The sequence below is a fragment of the Nyctibius grandis genome, chromosome 10 (genome assembly GCF_013368605.1).
Source record: "Nyctibius grandis isolate bNycGra1 chromosome 10, bNycGra1.pri, whole genome shotgun sequence".
Lineage (NCBI taxonomy): Eukaryota > Metazoa > Chordata > Aves > Nyctibiiformes > Nyctibiidae > Nyctibius > Nyctibius grandis.
Genome location: NC_090667.1, coordinates 18,867,368 through 18,893,614, shown reverse-complemented (window position 1 = coordinate 18,893,614; position 26,247 = coordinate 18,867,368). Strand labels below are relative to the sequence as shown.

The 26,247-nt window shown below is 43.0% G+C and overlaps 1 protein-coding gene across 5 annotated transcripts in view; it reads left to right on the top strand.

Annotated features, from left to right (window-relative positions):
* Positions 1–22,093, top strand: part of POC1A (POC1 centriolar protein A) — a 58,798-nt gene extending 36,705 nt beyond the window's left edge. For 3 of the 5 annotated variants that reach the window (XM_068408791.1, XM_068408788.1, XM_068408789.1), the window contains exons 10-11: positions 9,255–9,395; positions 21,827–22,093. In XM_068408791.1, coding sequence (XP_068264892.1) covers positions 9,255–9,395; positions 21,827–21,925 — 240 coding nt within the window. In that variant the 3' untranslated portion in view covers positions 21,926–22,093. Of the gene's footprint in view, positions 1–9,254; positions 9,396–11,158; positions 11,305–12,116; positions 12,197–12,324; positions 12,500–21,826 lie in introns of those variants that run through there. The other 2 variants (XR_011048839.1, XR_011048840.1) reach the window with 2 other exon arrangements.
* The last annotated feature ends 4,154 nt before the right edge of the window (positions 22,094–26,247 follow it).

Sequence of the window (26,247 nt, the reverse complement as noted above, 5' to 3'; positions counted from 1 at the left end):
AGGCCTATCTGAACTCCTTCACCCTAGTACAGATAACCTGGTTCCAGCCCAGAACATCAGGCAGGAAGGCATCAGCGTTGCATCTTCTGTTTTGTGGGTAGCCCCTGAGGGAGTAACCCCTCTCTTTCATCTTTGGAAAGGCTGGATCCAACTGACCTCTAGAGTCCAGCTCTGATTCATTGGAGAGTAAAGTCTAGCAACTGTGCCAGGTTTCTTCATATCAGGAAGCCCAAGTTTACGTGAGCAGAGCTGGATAGCTCTATCCGTTGTCTGTGCTCTTTGTGGAGCCTCACTGCAGGTCTCACTTATTTTCTGCATCTTAATTTGACTGTGAGGCTGCATCAGAGCAAAATTAATGGTTTTCTCTCATTCCACTAAATGAGCATCTACCTCACAAACAGCTAACAGCAGAGCTTCTTCCTGGAAGATATTCCAGAAAGCCTCTGTTAATGGCTCACCCGCTAATACTCTTTCAGCCTTTTTTGTTGTTGCTGTGGGAAACCGAATTTTTCACCGGCTAACGAGTTTTGCCCCTGTGTTGTTGCTCTTTCCCCTGAAACTTTTGGGTTTGCTTTTCTCTTGATCTGGTCAATGTAAGCAGGGAAGGGTGTGCATGACAAATGAAAGCTTATGTCTTCTCTGACTTTGTGCGGTAACATTTTTTACACTTTGCAGGCTGCTTATCGGAGTTTTCATATCTTGTCTTGATGAGGGACTTGAGAGAGAGGAAGAGGCAGGGTATAGGCACCCTTGGCTTGGCTTTCCAAGAGACTCCGAATGACTGCAACAACCTGCAGCAGCTTTGCTCCTTAGTGGATGGGAGCAGCCATGCTGCTACAGCTGTTTTCCCTTGTGTTCTGGTTTGACAAGATTTTTTGCAGAAATAAGAGGATCAGCTTTTAATTTGTCATCTTATAGCGAATAGATTTGTTCTCTAAGGCTCTGGAACAATAAGGCAAGTCCTGACAAGTCATTATTGGTCAGAATAAAAATTGCCTTTTAAGTTCAGCATCTCAGGCTAATTAATGTAAATTCACCCACTTAGGTTGCTGCTGTATGTGGCTTGTGTTAATGCTTGAGTCATAATTCAAAGAGAAGAGACAGAGACAAGATTTATATTATTTTCCAGGCTGCTATTCTGTGTCAGCTTTGAGGTGGATTAAGATGGCTCAAACTTTAAAAGTTTCTAAGATCTCAAACTTTTCTGCTAATATCCAAACTTCAACCAAGAGTAATAACAAATGGGCATGTTATGTGTCTGCATATATTTACGTGTATACATACATAACATGCATTATTTATACATAAGTAACATACCTAGGCATGCACATGATATGTATGTTACATAGCATATACATATTTAATGAGGGAGAGGCAAATGATTCTGATGAAGAAAATGAGCTGGAAGCTGTTGTTCACACTTCAGGAGATCACTGTGTGTGTTTTGCTTCTTGCCTTGGAGACTGTTGCTTTTGGTGTAAAAGAACCTGCAGCTGGATAACCCAAGGCTGAGGAATAAACACTTTGTTTCAGTGTTTGGCTGCTTTTTCTTGGGAGCTTTTCTCAAGAGTGATCTTAAGCAAGGCCAGGGAACAGTAGTTCACTTCTTAGTGAAATTTCTTACCAATGGTTCTCATATTTATCTTTTTGTTCCTATGCTTCCTTTGAGATTTTTGGTGCTGTTACTCTCCAGGAGCAGTGTTAGGATAGCCAGCTGAGCATCACCTGTACAACAAACCTTGATTGTCCTATCCTAAGTTCTGGAAAACCTCTTCCATATCTCCTAAGAAACACTAGGACTGGGAGGGGAGAATTGGTTAAGGGGGGTAAAATGCTTATGCAAAGTAGGAAAAGACAAATCTAAAATGTTGAAGGCTACCCTTAGCTTTTCCTTCTCAATAAATACGGACCTGCTTTATTTCTTTAAACAGCTGGAAGTCATTAAGCTTCACCTGTCCATGCACTCTTTTCACTGGGCTTTCAATGTCTGGATTCACTGTTTCCCGTTTTCATTCCTCACAGAAATGCAATTTGTGCTTTTGGAAATGTAATATGTGCAAAACTTCCCTTCTTCGATGTCTGTAGAGGGCTTTTTAGCTATTTCAAATTTAACTCAAATTGGAAAGGAGCTGACTATTGAAAATTAGTTCCTACTATTTTAGCATCTTTCCTTACTAAGGCTGTGAATTAATGTAGTATTGCATTAATTACTAGTCATTTGGAAACCCTAGCTTTATTAGAGGTATGTTCCCTGCTGGTTTTGGGTAGTGGCGATCCCATTTGCCAGAGCCTTTCAGGAACATTGGTTTCTATTCCTTCCAGTGCCAGATACACTCCTCCTTGGAAATCAGTACAAGGATCTACTTTCCTTCAGCTTTTCGTGTAAAACAAAGATCACATAGCACAAAAACCCATGAGCCTGATCTCAGCTGGCACAGCACCAGTTGATGCCATGGTATATATAGTGGTGTTCAGTATAAACCAACTGAAAAGCATGGACAGCACGTAGCTCGGATGCTTTTAGCAGTCAGCATAGATGCTTGTTACCTGAAGTTACCTCAAACCATGGTACTAATGTCTGTCTTGGTTTAAAAGTGACACTTAGAGTATAGAGGTGAGTTAAGCTGACCAACAGACAGTGAACCAGAAGAACAAGGCCACTGAAACGCAGGAGGGGAACAGCTTTTCCTTTCTGGCAGGTAGGAGCAGGGAGAGGACCTGCTCTTGGCTGAAGATTGCCAAACAGCATCACTTGCAGAGATAGGATCCTAATATTTCTGTAAGCAAATGCAAATTTCAGTCCAAGCGCAGTCTTCTATGTATGGATAGGCTGGTTTCAGGCATGTTTGAGGACTGTAGCTGGCCATTTGTTGTTATCCCTGTTTCTTACCTTCCTGGCAGCCTGGTCAGCAGAGCTGGATAGTGTGATGCTGCTTAAATTACACAAATCTTACTCCATCTGCCTGCCTCTGCCAGTGGTTCACTTAGGCCTTGGCACAAGAATGCCTTGGGACTTAAAGGGGTTTGAGATGTACCTATGAACTATTTCTTCTGGGTCTTATCAAAGACTTAATATTCATTGGTCTATGGCAAAACATGGCCATTACTGTAGAGGTGCCAGGTTCTAATGTTTTAACTTGGTATTTTTAGTAGCACCAATACGGAGAAAGGTTCTGTCTAAATCATTCTGGCCTCTTGCTTATGTAACCCAACTTACCTTTTGGTGTGAAGCAAAAATGCAAAAAAAAATGAAAGGGAAGTAATGTTCTTTTCACCTCCCTTCTCTTCTTCTCCCCCTCCCTCCCAAATCCCCTTCTGTTATCACAGCTTGAATCCTGAAATATGAGGTGAGCAGGGATGAATGGTCCTAGAAATTGTTTCACAAAACTAATTAAACTTATGTTCTAATTCTAGTTGTTACCCTATGCTGGTCTGGACAGTAGATGTGGAGTAATGCAAGTCTTGAAGAGTGTGATTGCTCCAGAAATTTCAGTGCTGCCTTGAAGAGGGGATGCTTTTCCAGTCTAGAGAAATGTGCTTGTGCTTGGAGAGCTGTGTTCAGTCAATGATATTTTGTATGTAGCAGGGAGAAATGAGGTTACGTCTCTGTTTTTAATGAGTCCTCCAATCTAGCATGGTGTACTCCATCTGACCTTCCTGTGGAGCTTACCTTGAAGCTGATGTGCTTCCACTGGATGTCACTGTTGCTCTCTGGGAACACATTTAAAATATCCCTTTACCTGTGGTGAAGATGACTCCTCGAAATAGAAGACTTAATGATATTTCTCTCTCGTTTGCATTAGTAGAATTGGGATCCGAATAAACCGTGTCCACCACCTTTGGGAGTTTTCTGCTCCTTTGTTGTTTCTAGAGGATTTTTTTTCAGCTAAGATAGTGAATTTAATTGCACTTAGTGAATTTTAATACATTGGATGTCTGTATTGAATACATTGGATGTATGTGTTGCTTAAAGGGAATGCCATCTTTCTAGATACTTGAAAATTAATTCTTGATAACATCATATTCTCTTTAAAAAAAACAAACCCAGAACAGTAGCTACACTGTGGGAATTGATTTAGAGGGACTTAAAGGTATTGCTGAACCTACCCTCCTTGCAGCACTCAGTTCTTCCCTTCGAGTGGAAAGGGATGAGGGATGAAGAGAAGGGAAAAGGAGTATATCCTCTGGACTGAATTCTAAGAATCCTACTTTTTATTAGTAGGTGTAAAATTCAGGTGGGTGGTTATTCTGTCAATATATCTTCTAAATATCACTATTTAAAAAGCAAAATGGCATTTTTAAAATTGTCGCTCGCAGTTTTACTACAGACGTACATGTAATGTAGTTAATGCTTACCTCCTACCCCCTGATCAGCACTATAATAGCTGGCCAGAATGCTGTTTAGCCAGAACAATTTTCGTAAGAGGCTCAGTAAGAGACCACTGGAATGAAGGCTGATTAATTTTCCCCTTCCCCCAAGTAGTTGCACTGTGCTGTCTTTAAGTGGTTGCTATAAATAAATCACTTCTGTTTTCCCTTTGTCACTGAGAGCTGTATTGTACTCTGAAACCGCTCATCTATTCTTCCTTTAATGTTCATCTGCTTCTTGCTATACTCCCAGTGCTTAATAAGCAGATGTTGTAATAAGATATTTAATGGCAAATACATTTGTTCGGTTGCGCTGAATAAATAGCGCACTTGAACTCTGATAAAATAAATTAAACCTCTGCAGCAGTGCCATTGTTTTTGGTGCCTGTCCCCAGGATTCAGCTGGCACTTTACCCTGCAGGTGAGTCAGATGGAGCACAGGTGTTTGTAATCGTGATACTTCTCAGTACTGAGACTGTCATGAAGCCAGTGCATGTTTCAGGGCTCTTTCTATATTTTTTTCAATGTTTTTTAAAATCTGTTGGAATTTAAAACATTAGTGGCTGGCTCACCACGTTTTGGTCTTTGAGGGTTTTCTTGTTCATTCTTACAGACAGTAGCAAGGATGATTTAATCCTCTTTTACAAAATTATAAAAAGTTTCAATCTGGGGGCAATTCAGTTCTCCCTCACGTGAGTGCACGTTTCCTTTCAAATGTACGGCCGTTAAGGTAGTGGTAAGTACAAGTTGCAGTCTGGCTGTTAAGGGAAAGTTTCCAAACCTTTCCCTCTTTTGTTAAAATGTAAAGGGCAAAGCTTCCCCTGGAGGACCCCACAGTGATGCTTGCCACTGTCAAATCTGGAAGCTGTACTAAGGATTCAGAAGAAGTGGCCTCATAGCCCTTGTAACACAGCTTCAACCAGTGTCACTGCTGGCTTTGAACTGACAGAAGTCTAGGTGCGTGCTTGTGGCAGACAGCCTGTCCCTCTGAGCGTTGCAGTCTCTTTCCAGCTTTTTAATGAAGAGTGTGTTTGAGCTCATCAAATTAATGTCAAACAAAATTCTGGATATCCATTTGGATTTCAGATACTTGTAAAATGCATCAGCATTGGCCCTGTGATGTCCCTGTTGTGTTTTCTTAACAGGCAAAGCTTTCCTTGACTGTAAAAAAAAAAATAAAAAAAGAATAAAAAAAAAAAGACTTTGGCATGAAAAATCTGAAAGGATTAAAAAAAAAAACCAAACCTGTTTTTCTCCTTGATGCTGTGGTAGGAAGGCCATGGTATCACTGTTCTACTCGGTTCGCAAGGCTTCTGTTAGCTGGTAGCAGAGGGACATGTTTTGGGTAGTATCAATACAAATATACCTACTTGGGCTCCTCAGCCTCTTCGGGGGAAAAAAAGTGAGTTGAAATTAGTCTGGTGAAACTGATCCAGATGGATGCACATGCTCTGCTTTAACCTGTGAAGAGGAAAGTGCTGTGCCTTTGTGAGATGCAGCAGCATGCATGTCCACCTTGGCTGGGCTGGCTGTCAGCCGATCCTTTGCTGTTGTCCTTCTGCAGTTCCGTACATCATGGGCTGCATTTACAGCTTGCAGTGTTCCGTGTCTGTCTAGCTGAGAGTTTGCAGGCATTTTCAGGGAGCTCCACCTTGCGCTGGACATGCCTGCTTTGGACAAATCCAGGCTTAACCCTCATTGAATGCTGTATATAGAGCCCTTCTTTGAGAAGCCTACTTGGACGGGTCCCAGACTTCAGATTGCAGCTTGATGCCATCAGAGCGGGTAGGATGAGTAAGAAACTAGAGCAAACTGACTTCAGTGTCTCGGCCTGACTGTGGGCAGCGATTCACAGTGCTGTCTGTAGGTGTGGGTGTTGGATACTTGTTTGCACCTGCTGTGGCAGGGTAGGCTAGGTAGGATGTGCTTGTTCCTAGAACTGGATATTCAAAGACCTTGGTCAGTTGAAAGCCTTCCTTTTGGAAGTCACACTCCATGACACATTGACATAGTTTTCATTTGCTGGTGGGATGTGTCCCTAGTTTAGGTGGATGAATGAACTCAGAACTTCATTGCTGAAGGCACTAGCTACAGGTTATCTTCTTGACGATGATGGGCTGTAAGGAACCTTTCAAGCAGCTGTGGTGTTTGAAATGGGGCAGTACGCCATATTGTTATGCTCCTATTTTTAAATGTAGATATACTTCTGTTCTTGGGGGTGTTGCCACCATTCAGAGTGCTTTCAGGAGCCCTCATGGGCTTTGTGGAGGTGACTTGCTTGGCTTTTCATGGGGGTGGTACCTAGCCTGTGAGCTGATCAGCAGCATGTACCATTTGTGACAAAGAGCTGCTGCTGCCCCTGGCTTCAACTTGACATGATGAGGGACCACCTGACCCCTAAAGCATCAGATATGGAAACATCTGTGCAGTCTTGCCCTTGCAAATATGCCAGACTCTTAAACTTTGCAGACTGTAGCAAAGAGAATATCAACTCTGAGTTCAACCCAGTAGCTTTTTATGAAAAGCTGTCTGACATATGCTATAAAGATAGAGGGAGAAATTATGTTGGTACAGTCATTTTTCTGCTTCTGTGAGTCAGCTCGTTCTAATGGGTTTTGAAGTGGAGAGCTCATCATCATTCGAGGTTTTTAAGTGCAGGTTGTATGCAGTGTTAGCTCAAGCAAATTTCTGCTGTGCCATGATTGACTGGCATAAAAGTTACATCATCAAAATAGGATAGTCAGCCTTAAAATAACAAGAAAACATGCTTTTTAATGCTAATTACCTATTGATAAGCAGTGTTTGGGGTTTTTTTGTTTTACTTTTAAATTTAAACAGCAAATAGCAGCTTTGTAAGGCTGGCTTTATCTCATCTCTGCAAGAACATGTTTTTGTTGGTTAAATCAGTGCATCGGTGGGCAACATGTGGCTCTTGGGCTACCTGCAGCACAGGAGTAGTTTGAGTGTGGCTCCCATGCCGAGGCTGTGCAATGTGACCCGGAGCATGGGTTGTGTTGGCCTAGGACCTGTAGATAATCCAAATTATCCAAGCAAGTGGGGAGGAATTAGTGGATGCTGGTGTGGCTGGTACCACCTGATACCTGGCTGCATCCCAAGCCTGTGGTGTAGCACGGTGATCCCTGTGGAGCAGTTGTGATTTCCTTTAAACCTTTCCCTTCCTTTCCTGCTCCTTGTGCAGAACTGGTCTTGTAACGCTTGGCTGTATGAGGATAGCTTGGTAGGCAGGGTCTGAAAGAACAGGTGGCCCTTACTAGCAGTTAGTGGACAGTAGCAAGCATCTCCATGTCAAAGCTTACTATTGCTGTGGCCTCTTTTTTTTCTTTCATCTTCCCCCTCTGCCCCTGTCTCTAGCTCCTTCTGTAGTCAAGTTTGTTCTTTGCACTGCTTATTGCTTATTCTGCCTAACGACTGGGCTGGACCTCAGCCTTGGGAGCTTTTCCATGGTGACTAAATGGGAACGAAATTGATGACCTCAGCAGCGTGAGTTTTTAAAATATATTTATTTTTTAAATATGTATATTTTTCTGTGTGTATATATATATATCTTCATAATGCACAGAACACTTTTGGGTTTAAAGTTATGTGAGCTGGTCTAAGGTCTTGTTGCGGCTTAGTTGCACATCTGCACACATCTGGCATCAAATGCAGCGATGAGCAGGTAAATCAGTACAGCGCTGGTGAGAAATGCATTCATAGCAGCGCATAGGAGAGAAGAGATGGAAGCAACTCGTCATTTCTTGCTTAAAAAAAGTACATATGGGAGAACTTCTAGAGACTACTTTTCAGTCTGCCAGAATTCCTTGCTGCTTTGTTGATTTGCAAACTGCAGTCATATATGTGAGTAGCAAGTGCATGGGATGGAGCTGTGCCAGGCACCGGGCCATGGAGAACTACGTTTGGAGTGCTGTGATCTTGGCTTGTAGATTCAAATCTTGTCTGTCAGTGTAAATTGAGAAACTTAAGTCTGCAATTGCTTAGTCAGTTGGCTACCTTGTTTAGTTAGATAAACTTCTCTGAACTACTTCTACTGGTGGTAATGCAGATCAATAATGCAAATAGTGTTTGTCCTAGAAGAAAGATACCATTTTGAAAGCAAAGGAAAGTAGTTCTCTAGTAGAGATCTATTTGTGCTTTTAAAACTTAATTTATTCAGAACGAAATATTCAAGCTTGCAAAACTAAAACAGTTGAAACTTCAAAGTAAACTTGTTCTTAATCTCATTGAGAGGGAAAACCAGTTCGAGATATAAACAAAATGAAAATTACTAAATCAAAACTGCCTGTTTTAATGCATATTGGAACATCTTGCTTCTGCTGAACTTAACTGCGGTACAGCATCCTTGCCTTCTTACAACTACCAAACATGGAGAGAGGCTTTTACTTTACTGTTGGAGTGAAATAATTCAACTCCTCTCAGGGTAGCTTACTTAATTCTTATAATTTGGATGTAGTGCTTCCATGTGGCTCCAGTAAGTCTTCACTTACCTGTACAGTCTATGCCTGTGTACCACGTGAGCATGCCAAAGCTCTTCGCACGTGTAAAACTTGAACTTTGCAGGATTGCTTCAAGATTGTTATCTAAGGTTTGCCTTTCCTGATGAAGGTTTAAAAACACACACATGCAAAAAAGTACCCCAGAAAACAATAAAAAAAACCTTCTACCTGGGGAAGGCAGACAGGTCTGCAGCAGGCTTTTCCTTTTCCCAGCTGTGGCAAGAGCAAACAATTCCTTTTCTCCTTTGCCCATTTTCAATAGCATAGACTGTCCCAACATAAGCTGTTCTTTACTGTTTACCCTCCATGAAACAGAAATCCTTCTCCCGTTATTTGCATTGCAATAGCAGATTTGTCTGTTTATTTTTCTAGCAATCAGAAATGGATTGTGGTGTTCATCTTAAGAAAACAAAAACTCAGGATTCTGGTAGGAACCATGAGCAGCAAGAGGAGGAGACCAGTCTTGTAAATACCTTGGAGCATATTATGGGACAGCTGGATGTTCTGACTCAGGTATGGTTTGCTCTTTAACTTTATAATGAAAAAGGTACCTCTGGAAGAAGTGGGAATATGTTGCAATATTTTCATAGAATAAAAGTATGGCTAGTTCAAAGCATCTGCTTTTTAGTAGTTTTTTTGGTGAATCTGTCTTCATCTGCTTGTCACCTTATCTCTATCATTTCCCTCGCATCGACTTCCAGGTTAGGCCCTGCTCTTCCCCTAATTCCTTTATGCTGCAGTGTAGCAGAACTCGAGCCACCTCTGGTACCCTGTGCTATTAGCCAAGGTTTATCTAAGGTGATGCCTAAAGGAGTGGTTGGCAGTAGGACTCCGTTTTGGTGAATAATCTGTCTCTCTTCCCTCCCCCATTATACCACAGTCTATAGGTAAACTGTTCAGATCCCGTTCCTTTCTCCCACCCAACATTCACCTACACAGTCCAATTTCTGCAGTATTCTCCTCCCATCAACAAGTCTGGGCCCTTCTGTGCCTCATCTCTGAAACACGCTTCTCACCCACAGCTAGCAAACAACTAATCCCTTGCTAAAGCATTAACATACAGTTCTTCCTCAGAGTCACTAAGCAATGCTTCAACAGTACTAGCTGTTAATGGTGATCATAACAATATGTGTTTGCTTAATAAGAATTGGGGATAGAGCTGTTTTTTGTTTAACTAAATAGCTGCTCGCTGCTCCTGTTAAGACATACAATTTCTGATCGTTGCCTGTGGCTGAGTTTCATTGTGTATTTTTGAGGTTTGTGAGAAGCAGGGAGAAATCATGGGATAGTAAACAACGGTGATCTCCTGTAGACGAGACTATGGTTGTAGGATTGAAAAAATCTGTGGGAGGGTTTTTCTGTGCGTTTGAGTGTTGTTTCTGGGAAAGAACAAGCAGGTCTTGAACACTTGGTATTGAACATACTGATTACGAGTCCAGCTTAGCTCTCTGCTCTTGAGAAGAAATACTTGTCAAAAAGTGTAAGATGATGGGTTGGAGGGCCTGTCAGGGGATTGAATTAGGGCTGATTTAGGGATTAAAAAACAGGTCAGGACTACAGATAGTCTAAAATAGTGTAGAGTGAAAACCAAAAGGTATTTAAATTTGTTGGGCAGAAATTCAAGAAAGCACTTTTTCCTGTGATCTCTAAAATGCTGAACACTGGAGGGGGGAGGAAATCTTGTATGACATAGGGCCCTCAGGCTTGCGAGTAAAATGCGACCCGGTGTATACACAAAATATTTTATTATTGTTTTTACATCCCCCTAGTAAATTTGGAATGTGATCTTTATCTTTCATTACATAAATCAGATCCACACTTCTGATGATGGATGTGTAATGGCTCCTTTTCAACTTCATAGGTGGTTAGAGGAGGCAAATATTGCAGTAAACAGTATGTGTGGGACTTAAACTAGATATAAGCAATACAAACATCTCTCTCGAAGATATTGTGTAACCGTAGAAAATTCCCAATGTTGTTTTAAACTTAGCAGAAAGAGAAACTGAGATCAGTGGGGGAGGAATAAATTAGTAGGTTATAGGATAAAATTGGAAATAGGCCTGAAATTATAGCAAAAAAACAAAAAGCTGCCTTGAGTAACTTTGAATTCAGCAACCTTCTACCATTTTTGTAGCACTTTGGTATCCTTAATTTCCCGTTGGTTCTAATCTTTGTATGTTGTATTTTGTATTAACACCATTTTAATGCATTTGTACAAGTAGATGAGCCTGACACACTGTTAAAATGTTTTCATAATTCTTCATTTTCATGCCAAGGTTTTGATATTTGGCAGTGAAACAAACCACAACACCAAACAAACTTCTGCCAATGAGCGTGGAAGAAGTCCTCATTCCTAGAGTGCGGGAGGAGGTTCCGCAAAGAGGAGGGGTGCAGACAAGGTAGCAAGGCAGAGCAGTGGAAGGTAACTCTGGAGGGCAACTGCTTGTGTAGCTGAGCTTTGCTTTTTCCAGTGCCTACGGCCTGTAACAGAGAAAGGAAGGCAACTCTGGCAGAGCCACTGCTACCCTTCTTTTGTGCAATCAGATGTTGACTGAGAGGAGCCAAGGTGTGCTGACTGCTAGCAGAGATCAGAGTGAAATGGAAACAGCGGCGGGTGGTGTTGGGTTGGTTGTCTTCCCTAGCCATTTCTGCCAAAGCACAACTGGGCGCTGCTCTCTGCACATAGCAGTTTCAAACCAACATTGTGCTTTACGTGGCAACTTCAGGCTTGCAGACTTCGTTTTGTGAAACGAGGACACCACTGCTTCAAAAACGGAACAAAAAACTTTCATAAATAATGCATAACAGGTGTCAATATTTTTCCCTTCTTGAAGAAGGGCTGAGGATGTACCAGTGGTCTCCTGGTGCTGTGTTATAAATCACCAGTTCATAATTCCTGAGTGGTGCTTGTTTAAACGGAGCACTAATGGCATAGGCAGGGCCGTATGGTTGGAGAGAAAGGACAGAGTCCCCGTGATATTTCCAGAAACCCTCTATTGACATAGCCGTCCACAGGTTTTCCAGGAATTTATAATTTCTTAGCAACTTGGGAGCTTGGGTATATTTCTAATGTGGTACCTTGAGTTCCTGCGCTCTTTGTGCTCATAGTAGTTTCCAACGATGTGGTAACATGGTGTAATGTACTGAGGGGGAAAACTTAAAGTTGTGATAAACTACTTTGGGAAATTATGCAAATAAAAAACTAATTTATTTTCCTAATATTGTTTTCCTTAGCTGTTGCTTCAGAGTTTATCATGCTAAACTTGGTATCGTGTAAAAGTGGGAAGGAGAGAAAACAATTCGTGCTGAAAGAGGTAATAGTAAGACATCAGCTGAAGGCTGTCATCTCTTGCCAATGCGCAGCTTTGTTCTGAGCTGCACACTTGAAGCTGCATTGTCTGCTGCTCACCATTGATCAGCACCTTCCCTCCGTTGACAACAGATCTCCAGATGAAGTGGGGTGTCACGTACTTGGAGGCAGTGCGCTTGTTTTTATTCCATTAAGAGGTCTCTTCCTGCCAGACACCAATTGTGAGTAGAAGCTGTAGAGGTGGAGTGCCCTGTGCAGAAGGATACACTTGAGCAGACTTGCTCCTTCAGTTAGGCACTTCAGTTCTTATTAGAGGAAGATGGATCAGAAGAAACTAGGGGCTGTTGTATACCACACCTAGCAGTAACCTTTATAGCAAATAGATACAGGCCTCTCAGATTTATGAAACTTTGTTTTTACGTTGTTGACTTTGTGCTATGATTTTATTCTTTAAGGTTTTGGCAACTTCCTTTAAACTGGTCTTTGATACAACAAAACCTTCTTCCCTTCCTCCTCACCAGCACTCTGTCAGGACATCTTTTGTTTTACTTGTTTGAAAGGGATCTCATGTGACCTGACAGGGTCTTCATAGTTTTTTCGAAACGTGGTTTGTGTTTGGTCATACTTCACATGCAGATAAAGAAGTTAATGTTTGACTGCCTTTTTCAGAAGAGTAGCACATGCTTAATAATTCTGCTGCCTTAAAGGATGAAGTGGAAACCCAGACATAAACCAGTTGTTTCCAGTAGTTTTGGGTTACTTGAAGATACCCTGGTGCCCCTTTGTAGGAAAGCAGGCAATTCAAACCTGGCAAAGGAATGAGGAAGAGAGTAATAAATGTGTGATATAGATGCTTTGCTCTTCCCCTTCTTGCAGCTTAGTATCTTATCAGTGTATCAATGTTTAAAAATCCTGTTCTTTACTGGCATTTAAGAGATGTTAAAAGGAGGAAAATGCAAAATGTTTATCAATTATTTTTTTAATTGAAGGCTGTATCTCAATATCTCGGTGCCTGTGTGAAGGTGTGGGCTGAATATTAAAGTTTAAGGGGAAAACAAGGTGATTTTTTTTCTCTTGGATAACTTCCTGCACCACAAAGGTGTGTTTTGGCTGAAACCAAAATGGAGCAGATATTAAGAGTTTACTTGGTTCAAATGCATTTTCTGCACTTGCAGCTGAACTGCACTTCTGAAAGATCATCACCTGTGAGTAACCATCTTGGCTGCAGTGGAAAACTTGCATTTGCAATGATCATCTTCAAAGAGTTTGTATACTCTTGCCCTCACTCCAAACACCTGCAGCTGCCACGTTCACTCTGTTAATCTGTAGCACTGGTGGGCAGCGGGCACTGAGGCAAAAGCTGCTGGTTTTACGTGGGAGGGGAGATGCCTGCTCCAAATGAAGAGTTCAGAATCAGGTTAGCATAAAAATTCATAAATAGCTGCGATAATCCACCCACAGGAAACAGCTTTATATACTTCCCCAAACTACTCTTGCATTGAAGCTGGCAGAAAACAGCCCAGTGAAATGGAGACGACTTGCTAAATCCGTAAAATAATCCAAGCCTGAACTGAAGGACAATCTAGCTCATGTGAGATTAAAGGATTGTTTCACTCCAGAAAAGATTGCAGAGGAGGGAGGAGAATGTTTTTAATGAAATTCCTTAGCATAAAAAAGAGACTTGGACAAGTGGGTTGCTTTTTAATTAAAACTGAAAGTGTTTGTCTGTGCAACGCTTATAATGAAGATGAGTAAAATCAGATTTGTTACTCCTTTTCTTTTTTTTTTGAGATGTGATCTCCAAAGTCTGTGGTGAGGAGTGAACAGCTCCTATCTTCTGAGAGGTATTGAATGTAGATTAAGCAACTGGTTTAGTAAAATAAATGTTTTTATGATTTCAAGTAGTTACAAGTCAAGAAGAAAGATTTTTTTTTTTTTTTTTTTTTTTTTGGTCTTAAGTGCTGCTCCCTCTGCCTTGCACAAGTGTTCTGGTCTCTGTGTTGCTTTCAATACCTGAACACCCATTGGCTACGGGTGGATCCAACACATAGGAGAAAAACTGCAGTCTTTATTCCAAAAGAAATAGTTTGAAATCCAAAACACTCATAAAAAGGTTCCCATCTGAAAAATCTGTGAAATGCCAGATGAGCTTGGTTTTTAAATCTTAATTTCAGGGACAATAGAGGCTGTTTCTCATGAGTTGGAACCATCTCTTGGAGATGCAGTAGCTTTGAACTTTCACTCAAACAAAACAAATGAGGTACCCTGGTTGTGGCCAGTCCTCTGTATGGTGTCATCAGAACTACTTTTTTCTAAAATTCACTTACAAAATATACTTGTTACAAAATCTCTAAGTCTAGATGCAGATGGATTTTTCTTCCTTCTAAGACTGCCTAAATTAAACGCACTCCTAGGGGTATGCTGTACTAGCAGGACACTGTCCAAAGGCTGCCTTCTCAAAGGTGCTGATCACCTCCCTGCAGGTCCACAGGATGTTCACCTTCCATTATCCTTCAGTGGGGCTGAATACTGAACACCTCCCACAATTTTTTTTCACAGGCAGGCCTTGAAGATTAATAAAAATTGTTATTCAGCTATTAGGTACTAGCAGCTGGGTTAATTTAGCTGAGTGACTTGTATCCTTTCAAGAGGAAGATTGGGCAGCAGGGGAAGGATATTGGAAGTCTTTGAAGTCTTTGTGGTTGGGGGAGACCTCTAGTCTTCTGGGGTTGCTAAACTCTATATTGTTGCTCTCATGGTACATGGTTGGATATTTTGTCGTAGCTCATCATAACTTACTATGTTTTCATACTGTGTGATGAAACTTGTCTCCTGACTCCTTGAGCTGTGCTGGTTTAGCCCCAGACGTCTAGGAGCTCTGCACCAGGATGGCTGCCTGCACCTGCGCAGAAGCGTGCAGCCATTCCCTTCCAGAAACTTGCAGGATCCAATGCAAGTGCTGTCAGTTTAGCTTTGGCTGATCAACTGTCAAGACGGAAGCAATAGCAATGTCTGATGAAACATTTTTAGTAAGAGGGCTGTAAATGAAAGGCTCAGTTACAGATGGCTTGTGTGCCTCGTGTCCCCACACTGCACGGAGAAAACTGGCAGAGCTTGTGGCTCGTCTTCTTTGTGGCTAGGATTGATCTAACACAAAGGACATCCTTTTCGTTCCTCCAGGATCCCTTTGGTCTTTGTGGTACTGGTACTGACAATGCTGCTTGGTCTGGCAAAGTGGATGATACTAGCATTTTCAGGTACTTTTGGGTGGTTTTCCTACTGTAAAAAGCACAGTGAGCACGGCGAGTGGTAACTCGTCACCATACTGAGCCTGCTGCATGAGTAGACCAAACCTGCTGCTGTAATGTAAAGGGCTGGTTAACTGTGATTCAAGCATGTGCAGAAAGTGAAGTGTACTGCGAGGTGAAAGGAGAGATGGTAGCTGATATTAAGAAGGAGGGGATAGGTGAGTAATAGTGGTTTTGAATTTTGTAACTCTTGTAATGCTTTCTTCTCCTAGTGCTTTGGGCTGCTAAACACAAAAAAAAAAGCTTTACTCTTCAAGTATTGTGAGCAGCACATGTCTGACTGTTGGCTGAAGACAGCTGGTGGGGCTGTGAGCTCTTGCACCCTGCACTAGAGAACAGACATTGAGGTTGTCTACCCACACGACTTCTGGAGCAGATCTGGAGCTCTGCTTAGGGATCCTGATGAGGCCAGGTTAGTGCTAGCATTTGCACTTTTGCAGGCATCATCATATTCCTAATACACATGACGCAACAGAAAGAAACTACCTATTTTCCTTGTTCTGCAGTGAGGTTGGGGCATTGGTGCTGTTTTCTTGGCACCATGAAAGCAAATGGCATCTGCTAATGCCTTGCAATATGGACAAGTGACTTCAGCAGTATGAGAAGTCTAGGTTCTTGGGTTCTTTGCTTTTTTATTAATTTTTTACTAAGCAGTTTGCCAGTTGACTTGCTACTGGTGTGCAGCATCTTGATTGTGACTGTGCTTGGCCTGAATGTTTTGGCTCATCTTGTATGACAAGAAATTCGGGACCAGATCTGGCATTGGATGAACACGCAAAAACCACGTTGAGGGGTTTGTGGGACTTCCTAACTCCTGGCTGTACAGTGGCACTGACCAGTATGTTCTGTCTAGCCATGCCAGGTTTAAGTGTTTTGTAGTAACAAATATAAAAATTTGTGGAATTCGAAGCACGTTACAAAGTAAGCCCAGGAAAATTAATGAAGCTGCATTAAAGAAAGATTGAGGGGGAAGACTAAAGCACTACATAAGCTATCTTCTTCATTCTGAAATAATCAATACACTCTCTGTAAATCAGCCTGGTGTGAAATATTCTATGCAAATAGGCTTTGTGAGAATTCACCTTAGAGTTTACATTCAAAGCAAGTGAGATGGTGAGGAGCTACAGAACTTATTTAAAATGTCTCTGGGGTAGCAGATCTTGTTTTAGTTTGAGCGGATGAGGAGCTATCACTTCTCACCAGGCAGGTTCATGCTTGAACCTCAGAGGGACTTCTGCTGCACAAGTTCTCCCATGAGCCTTTTAATCTTGCAGCTGAAGTTTGGTATTTTAAACTATTGTTGATGGAAGGAGTTAATTATTTTTTCTGTAAAAGGCAGGTAGGGCTACCCTGGCGCAAACCCTTCCTGTGGTACTTTATTTCACTCACTGGATTAGTTTAGAGAAAGTGCTTCCAAGCTTAATTTACCTGGAAACATGCTAATTTCTATCTCTGCGTAGAACTGCGTATGTGTTCAGGAGAGCATTTAGTGAGTGTTGGAGGTGCCATTTTAGTGATCTGCATACAATAGCTGGGGTGTCTTGTCAATATTACTCAGTTTAACTGGTGCGTTTGAAGGTTGACCACTGTCTGTCTTTCTTGCAAGACTGATTTTACTTTCCAGTATAGTGCCAACAGCTCTCCTCAATGCTGTGCAGCAGTCTGAGGTCCAAGTGTCACGAACTTGTGCCCTAGAGGTATATAGGTACCTCTGAACGCACTCATTAGCACTTGCCAAGGAGAGACCCTTGGATGCCAAGGGAGCATTCCTATGATGCAGTTTACTTGCTGTACTTCTTGGTTGTCTTTGGGACTGAAATCTGCTCTGAAATAACCATTTTTATGGAAAACCAGGTAGCCCACAAGGCAGGCATCTAAGTCTTTGAAACCAAACCAGCATTGGCCTCGTTCTTCACAGAGGGCAGAGCTCTTGAGCCTGCAACTCCAGGTCAAACTTGACAAGTCTCATTCTGCAAATCCACGGGCCATCCATGGTCTTCATTGTACCTCTTGAAAGGCATCCCTAAGTCTCTCCTTGTACCAGCACAGCGGAGTGAGGACACGGAGTGCATGGAAGCTTATAAACTTCTGCGTTTGTTGCACGTTCTTTTGCAGGTGCATTTTTTGATAAATTGAAAAGAAAGTGCTGTCTTCATAAATTAATGTCAAATGGGAAAGAAAAATCTGAAGAGGTAGAAACAAAGTTTTTGCTTGGGCTACTTGATATTTTAGTGCTCTGCAAAATCTTGTTTTAGTGTATGCTTAGAAAAACTGGTGGAGCAAACTTTAAGAATCTTCTTATTTAAATAAAGCTAGGAAACTACTACTACCTCCTTTGAGATCAATGGAGAGAGGGATTTTATGCTACGAAGTGATGACAGGAATAGAAGCGCAGGTGTAATACTTGCCTGCACGTAGCCAAGAGCACATCTCCTTTGCGGTTAGTGTGCAGGATCGTATCCCTTGTAGGGGATCAAACCCCTTGTAGGCTCAGCCAAGCTGTCCTTACCTGATCTGCCTAACTACCGTATCAATACGTTTCTCTCAGGATCCCACAATTACTGGTGACCAGCCGGAGCAGTGTTACATCCCCGTGCTAGTATGTGTGCTAACTCAGTCAGAGCCGATGTGAGCGGCACACTGACAAACCCCGTGCTGCTTGCAGGGCAGGAGCTGCCCCTTTGCTTGCAGAGCAGTCATCCCTTAGTGGGGTGAGCCTATTTCACTGTTCCCGTGCTCTTGCCCTCTTTGCCCTCAGCTCCACGTTAAGTACTGCTTTAGTTCCTGAGCAGACCTCCGTCTAGGTGGATCTCTCTTTCCTGGCAGGGATTCCCACCATTGCTCCAGAGGGTTGCTGACAGCCTCTGCTTGCTTGCTCTGGACTCTGCTTTTTAGGTTTCCTTTGGCAGTTGTAAAGCTGATTTCTGTTGGCATTCAATTAGCATCTGGTCCCCCTTATCTGTAGTCCTCAAAAGAGGCAGGGCTGATTGCCCTCCAGGGCTGCTGCAAAAGCCTCAGCGCTGAGGCTGGTGGTTATTAAACTGTCTCTGCTACTTAACCAGGCAGGGAAATGCTTAACATGGACTAAGGAAAAGATGCTGATGAAAGCTGGAACTGTTGCAGGGCTGATGCTTGGAACAGCATCACAAACCACTATTATTACTTGGGTTGAGGGAGTAAAAGTAATGTGGAGGAATATCACAGGGGGCTTGTCATCATGCAGGTGTGATGACTGAGCGCTTCAGTTTAGTTGTCCTGGGGGAGACTGGAGCTGAATATTCCCCAGAACTTAAACAGTCAATAGGAGGCAACTTTTTTTTTTCCTACATAGATTCTCATTAATGCCTCCAAAGGGAAGAGCAGGGTTTTTTTTCTAGGCTAAGTCTGTGAAGATGAATGAGACAAATGTTTCAGGAAGTGTGGGTAGAAGTGATTTAAGTAAGTTTTCTTTTGTGTATAAAATTCCATATTCTCTTCCGGTGTCCATAGTAATGCTCAGTATATTACTGCAATGTCAGAAATACTCCTTAAAAAAAAAAAAATAGGTTGATCTTCCTTCTTGTTTAAGCCTAAACTGTTATCCTTCTGCCAGTTTGAGCCATGACTTTAATAAATTATCTAGTATTTACTCCCTGGTGCGTAATGGAGACATGTACTGTGCTCCTGACACAAGAGGAAGCCTGTACCTTGCCACAGAAAGGGCTTGAGTGCGAACCTCGCTCCAGTGAATCCTCACTGAATCTGGCTAATGGTATTTTCCTCCGTGGCTTAATTGTTGGTTCATTATCTTCTGAAGAGCAATAGCAAAAACATGCAGGAGTTGAATGGGTGCAGTTTAATTTGCCTATCAACAAGGACTTGCTTTATAAATCGTGACATGGAAATATTGTAAAACTCTGTCAGCTGCTCATAAAGGAGCTTTTCTTTTATGTGTAAGTTACAATATAGCAGTAATAGCAGCTGAACAGGATTTATGTTTTCCCTTACCTTCCCAGGATGTCAGATGCCCTGTGTATTTTGAGCATCATATATTCGAGTCTAAATGGACTGTAGTCATCAGTTCCTACTTTGGACTTCCTGGATTTCATTTCTGACTGCTACTTTTCCACTTTTAGTTTCCAAAAAATACTCGCTACAAGTTTTCTGCTTATACTTACATGCAATTTCCATTCCAATAAACATTTTCCTTACAGCTCTCTCACAAATTCAACTCTTTCTGAAATCTGCTGTATTTGTGCTCAGTCTCATAGTGCCACATATAACAGCACTTAACTCGTATTGGCAGGACCGTGGTGGCAGTAAATCGTGGGATATAGGAACCACAAGTAATCTGGGGCTTTGCTTCTAGCACGGCGGTGTGACCAGGACATTAATTCAGTTGATTATCTTTCTAAAGGAAACTTGATGCAATGTTTCACCCTCCTCTTTTTAACAGTGTCTTGAGTTACTAGTTCTTCTTTTTTAAATGGAAAAGACAGGATCCCTACTGCTTTTCATTCTCTGTCTGGTTGCTTGCAAGATAAGATCTTTGCTGTAAACCCCTGGTAGACGTTCACCCTGCTGTGTTCTGCCCTCAGTAGCTTTCCTCCTGACCTCTCTAAGACAGCCGCTAGGCAATAGCGTGGCTGGATGGGAAGAAGATTAAATCCTCTCTCCTTTGAACAGACCGGAGGGCTCCTGCTGGCTCTGGGGCACCTGTGATGTTACCTGCTGGCTCCACAACTTTTCTTCTGGTTCTCTATGTACTGCAGTCCTTGTGCCTCAAAGGGGTGGCAATAGAATAGAACTTAAATGAAGCTACTGCTGTAGCCCAGAGGAGTATTTAAGCAATGCAAGGTTTTTGCTTTCAGGTGAAGCTGCAGCAATGCTGCATTAGGCAGCAGGAGTTAGCTCCTCTGCCTCATCACAGGTCAGGTGTGCAGGAGAAATAAGCTTTAAACTATATTTGGGGAGGAAAAAAAAGGTGCATTATGGTAAATGCTGTGATGCACAGCCCTTTCTGGCTTTGTGGGTAAGTGATCTTGGAAGATGGCTCTGCCATAGTGCTTGGTGCTGTTTTTACTACATCTGTTTTCTCTTCCCCCCCGCACCGTTCATCTCATTCCCCAAATCATTTTACAGGAGACTTGTCCTAGTCTCAAGTGGCCTTAGCCAAGCTATTTCCTCTTTTTTGTGCTTTTGTTTCCCCAGCTGTAAAATGGGGATAATGAGACCTGCTTTCTTTTGTCAGGCACTTAGAGATGCGCTTACGAAACGCGCTATTAAAAGGCTTTCTATGTATAACTTCTATACAAACAGCAGTTGTCCAAGTTTATTTGAATTACTTTATTAAAGTCCAAGGTTCTGAACATCCTTTGTTTTTAACAGAGGATGTTATTTATGCAATAAAAATGCTCAAAATGTGAAGCTATTGATTGTTGCTGATAAGTTTATGGATGTTAAAACATTAAATCATCACCGCCTATTATCAGCTGTTCCGGTGGTTTTGGAGGCTGCAAGTGGTCCTGCATAGCTAGGTCCCTTGATTACCTCGGAGTGATCAATAAAAGGTTTTCAGCAGAAGCTTTTATTGCCACATGGTTAAAATGTTCTTCCTGTGCATCCTGTACATGATGACTTCAGCTTGAGGAGAAAGATATAACGGTCCTTTGTGGGGTAACTGGGTTACACAAAAATATTCAGGCATTATGTTGAGGTAGATATTGCCACTTTGGGTTTCAATTCCCCTCCATCGTCTGTTGCACTGCCTTACGCTGGGAGGGTTTTCTTGCTGGTCAGCGTGCTTGTCCAGCAAGTTTTGCATGTTTTAATTGCAGTAAACCGACAGCATTCAGGGAAGGGAAGAAAGAGTCGGAAGCAGAGAGGCAAAATCAAAGCTAAAACTGGGCAAAACTCTTCAAAACCTCTGCCTGTCGCTAGCAGAAGAGTGTCTGGTGGCTCTCCAGTGTCTGGTGGCTCTCCAGTGTCTGGTGGCTCTCCAGTGTCTGGTGGCTCTCCAGTGTCTGGTGGCTCTCCAGTGTCTGGCTCATGAATGTGGAAGAACAGAGCCTGTCCATGAGAGGAAACGCAGAGCCAAATTTGAAAGCACAGAGTACCAAAAGGGGTGCTCGGTGTTTTCTGGAGCAGAGCTTCGTGCCCACCAGCCTCTGTTGCTCCTCTGTGAAGTCATGTGGGGCTCTGGCCTGCTAAAATGCTGGTACTGGAGTTACAGCCCTGAAATACCTCAAAATACTCCTGTGAATTTAGCATTTTATTACCCACTGGAGTAGAGTACGTAGCTTGTCTTTGCGAGCAGCTCAGCAGCAGCTTTTCGTTGTGTTTTGCAGACTGTTTCTATCCTGGAGCAGAGGCTGACACTCACTGAAGACAAGCTGAAGGAATGTCTTGAGAATCAGCAGAAAATCATTCAGAACAAAATGAGCTGATTTCCCGAGAGAAGATGGGAGCCGAAGGCGTTGGGAGGTTTGAGGTTGTTTGTGTTCCTAACAGAGTGCGTGTGACTTGCTTTAATGATTTTGAGCGCAATCTCTTTTTCAATTGAAATGTACAGTTATTGTATCTGTAAATAAGCTTTGTTACCTTACTAAAATAAAAGGAGTATTTTATTCATAAGCGTGGATAACGATTGTGATCTCCTGTGTTTTCCAGAGATACAACAGCCAGCATGTGGTCTCAGTACTAACTGGGAAGGTTGCATCTTGCCTGCCTTTGGTGCTGCTCAGTTAGTTTTAGAACGTTTAAGCATCTTGGAGTTGCCAAATGTCTGGCACACGCTGTGTTAGGCTTGTTGCCAAGGTGTGTGCTGTGGCTATAGGTGACAAGCAAAGAGCTCCCGGGTTATTTTGGGCAGTGGGAGTTCACCTCTGTTCTCAGACCAGAGTGAGCAGGTGAGGTCCCAGTGCAACCAGCACCTGGAGAAGGGTCTGTCACACCCAAGTCCCAGGTGGTGCCTGGCAGATGTGACAAAGAGCAGCTCAGACCCTGGGTGGTATTTGTGCAGAGGTGATTAAACCCAGTGGTGGGATTTAACCTTCTCCCTTGTGCAATGTGGGGAAAAATTGGCTTAAGGCTGGAAGAGAGGCCCTGGCGGGTCAGATGCAGGGTGGATTCCAAGCGGATTTTGCTTTGTCTTCATCATCTTCTTAAAGGCAGGGTAGAGGGAGAGGAAAGGCAACCAAATAGCAGAACATTTGCTCCATCGTGGACCTTCCCTCTTCTTGCGCTGGACTGCCTTTAATTTTCGGTCATTTTGCAGATGTTTTCACAGTTGAATAGCTCATCACTCACACCTACACTCTCACCCTGCTTCCCTCATTGCTCCTCCTGACTTTTTCGGGGCTTTAGCAGGTGTTCAGTATGTAGCTGCACAAGAATTTGGACTTCTGGGAGATCCTGTTCTCCAACGCCTCTTTTGTTAACACGCACCGGAGGTCTCCTTTCTTGCAATAAACTTACTCGCATTCCAGGAGAAATGAGCTGCAGGAGGGTTCATGAAACCCTCCTCACCACTGTCTGTCTGACCTGAGGGCTGGCTGGCATCCTTATTTCACATGGGGCTTAGCAGCTCCTAAGGCCAGCCCATGTTTGGTGTTTTTTTTTTGTTTTGGGGTGTTGTTTTGTTTTGTTTTTTTCCTGTTTCTGTTGCAGGCTGTGTCTGCTGGTACAGCATCTTGATAGTGGTAATCCGCATCCCATCTGGGTGAAGACGTTTGCATTCCCCTGCCGTCACTAGGAAGCTTCTGATCTCCTTCCCTCCTGGTACTTTCTACATCTGTAAGAACCCCTCGTTGGCATTATCACAATATTTCACTCTTTTTCATTTGCGGGAGGCTGAGCGCTTTCACATTTCCATGCTTATTGGGTTGATTATAAATCTGAGTTTCTCTCTGCTCTGCCACAGACTGTTTGTTCTGGTTCCAAGCTCCAAGTCTGATAAATCATTATTTTCTCTTAGATCACGCTAATGGAATCAATTCAGGGATATTCTTCCGTGCTCTTGCTATAAGCTTTCAGTGGCTTTCTGCTGAGAGACTGACATCATTTTCATTGAAATGAGCTTATGTCGTGATACGGGTGGGTGGAAGGAGGGGACTCAGAGGTACGTATGGCCAATTTGCTGCTAGGAGAAGGCTGTTCCTGCCTGGATCTGCTGCTGCTGAAGTGATGACAAAAATGAGTTGCAAGAGCCTAATTTATCAACTTGATCCTCAGTGTTGTGGACTGGCTTTTGGGGTGGGGATGCAGAGGGGAGAAGAAAATTTAAGCTATTCCAACATTCATCAATTTTTAAGCTTTACTTTTAAAATAGCCTTTGCTTCCTTTTAATGTGTAGTTTCTAATGTCTTAGAGACCACAGAAGCGATTTGTATATAGTATTTTGGGGAGAATGGCAATACAAATGACTTGGGCACATTCGATATGGGCATTTTTTTCTTTTCAGATCTTCTCAGTGAATCCATTTGTACTTCTAAAACAGATGAGGTGCTCGGGTGCTGAAGGGCAAGCCAGTGGGAGGGAGGGAAAGTTGCTTTTCTGGACTCAGCTTCTTAAAAGCCCTTGTTTGATCAATACAACGTATTGTTGTAGAGGTAACCCAGGGTGGGTGGGTGTGGGGAGTGAGGAGGAGAGGGGATCTAACAACCTCTATATGGTTTAGGTGGCAAGAAAGGTAATCTGAAGGGAATTTCTTCTGATAGTACTCTTCATCTCAATCATTTTCTTGTCCCAAATCTCAGTAACTTGCTCTCTTTTCATTTCCCCTCCCTACAACTCCGTACCTGGAGTAGGATATCAGGACTTAAAATGTACCAGCACTTCTAAAGGGTGGTTATTGCTTGAGAAGCAGGCAAGGTGTGGAAAATACAAGGTTTTAATTATAATCCTTGTGCTTAAACATTGAGCAATAACCTCAAAAACACATCTGAGGAGCCCAAATCCTATTGCCTGTCTACTCCCTAGGCTCCATGCTTAACTCTATCCACTAAGCACCATGGCTTTTGTGCGCTGAGAGGAGAGAGGCCTCTGGAGGGAGTTAAATCCACTTTTCCTTTTACACTCACAATCTTTTTTTGACCTGGAAACGTACGCAGGGACTGATTTGTGAAGCTGTTCGGGGAGCAGTGGAACAGCCGAGCGAGGAGTGCGTTGTTTGTACTTGGGCTGACATCGCTTCTACGCTGCATGAGGATATACCCGACTTTGAAAACTGCTTGTGGTGAACTCTGTGCACGGGGAGGCTATGAAGAGTTAAGGATTTTGTTTTGGATCTCCAAGGCAGCTGGAAGCCAAGTTCTTAAAAAAGTAGTTTAATTTGTTGCCATTACATTTGCCAGACGTATGACCTCACTAAACTTTTAGCAACAGTTCTTTGTGCCGAGATTGGCCCCTGGGGAGCCCGGCGCTGCTGCAAATGGCTTTTTGGCTGCTATGAGTATGGAGCACGTTAAACATAACCGTGATCTGTGAAAAAGTAAGAATCCTCAAGCACTGCCCACTTTCCTTCCTGTCTGGGAGCTGGAATTGGACAGATACCACAGCAGAGCTCATAACTGAATAGGCAAAACCACCAGAGCGCTGCGGTATTGACTCTTCTGGCCGGGAAGCGAGATGGCCTGGAGCACCCTCTGCCCACAGAGTCATCGCTGGACATCACTCCGCCAGCTAACTAGAAAATAAAATCCAACTATGATTTAAGTAACTGGGCTAAAACTAGCGAGGCTCGTGATACAAATCACTTGTTATATAAGGTCTTTAAAGAGCTGCTTTTGAACGAGATGTATTTTGAAACGCGAGTGAGTAGGAGGGGAGGGAAGTGAACCATTTTGCAAAGGTTTGTCACTTGTGACGTGAGAGCAGGGCTGCGTTTCTTCTCTTGCTTTTAGAAATGGTTGGTCTCCAAGTGCTTCTTGTATGGCATGGCCTGATCAGCTGTAGTTTTGGGAAGGAAATGCCATGGGAAAGAAGATTTTCTTATCGATGCTCATCTGCATATTTAACCTGGAGTTAGCGTGCTGTAGGGAGTTTTATGTGCGTCTCCGGGAAAGCTGGGATCTATTTCTAGCTCTACAACAGAACTGCCATCACAGGTGAACGTCACTCTTCAATCCTTGTTCTTGTCAGGGGGGATACATATAAATGACTTCCTCTATCAAGGTACAGGTTCTGTGGAGGAAGAGCTCGTTGGAGATTTGAATGTGGCGTGTCAGGGAAGAGAGAGGTGGGCTTGCTTCCAGGGCACAGGTCTCGAGCATCCCTTACTTTCTCCTCGTCTCCTGGTAGCACAGCAGCCGGTGCTGCTGGGGGATGTGTGCTGAGTGCCTTTATGCTGCTGGGCATGAGTGATGGCTGTCACCTAGGCCTTCAGGTGGAGTTTGAAGTTAACTGATACCACTTCTGAGCAAAGATGGGGGGTACGTGCTTATGTCAGCGTGTTGGGGGAGGGTGCTGTGGGGTGGTTTCTGGTGGGGGATGAGCATCCTGAACCACTGGGGATGTTCTGGCAAAGAGTAACTCATCCTTTGCTTAGCTGTAGCTGAGACAGGCCAGGTGACCACTGCTTGAGGCCATGAATTTGCCATCTGCAAGGAAGTCTTTCCCCAGTGACCACCCTTAGATTTCTTTATCCTCACTCCAGCCCTTCCTCCCTGATAACGCAATACAGCTGGAAATGCACCATTTTTTGTGACAAAACAGTTAGGCTGGATCAGCGCCGTGACTCAGTGCCAAAAACCTGTCACCTCTGTTCTCC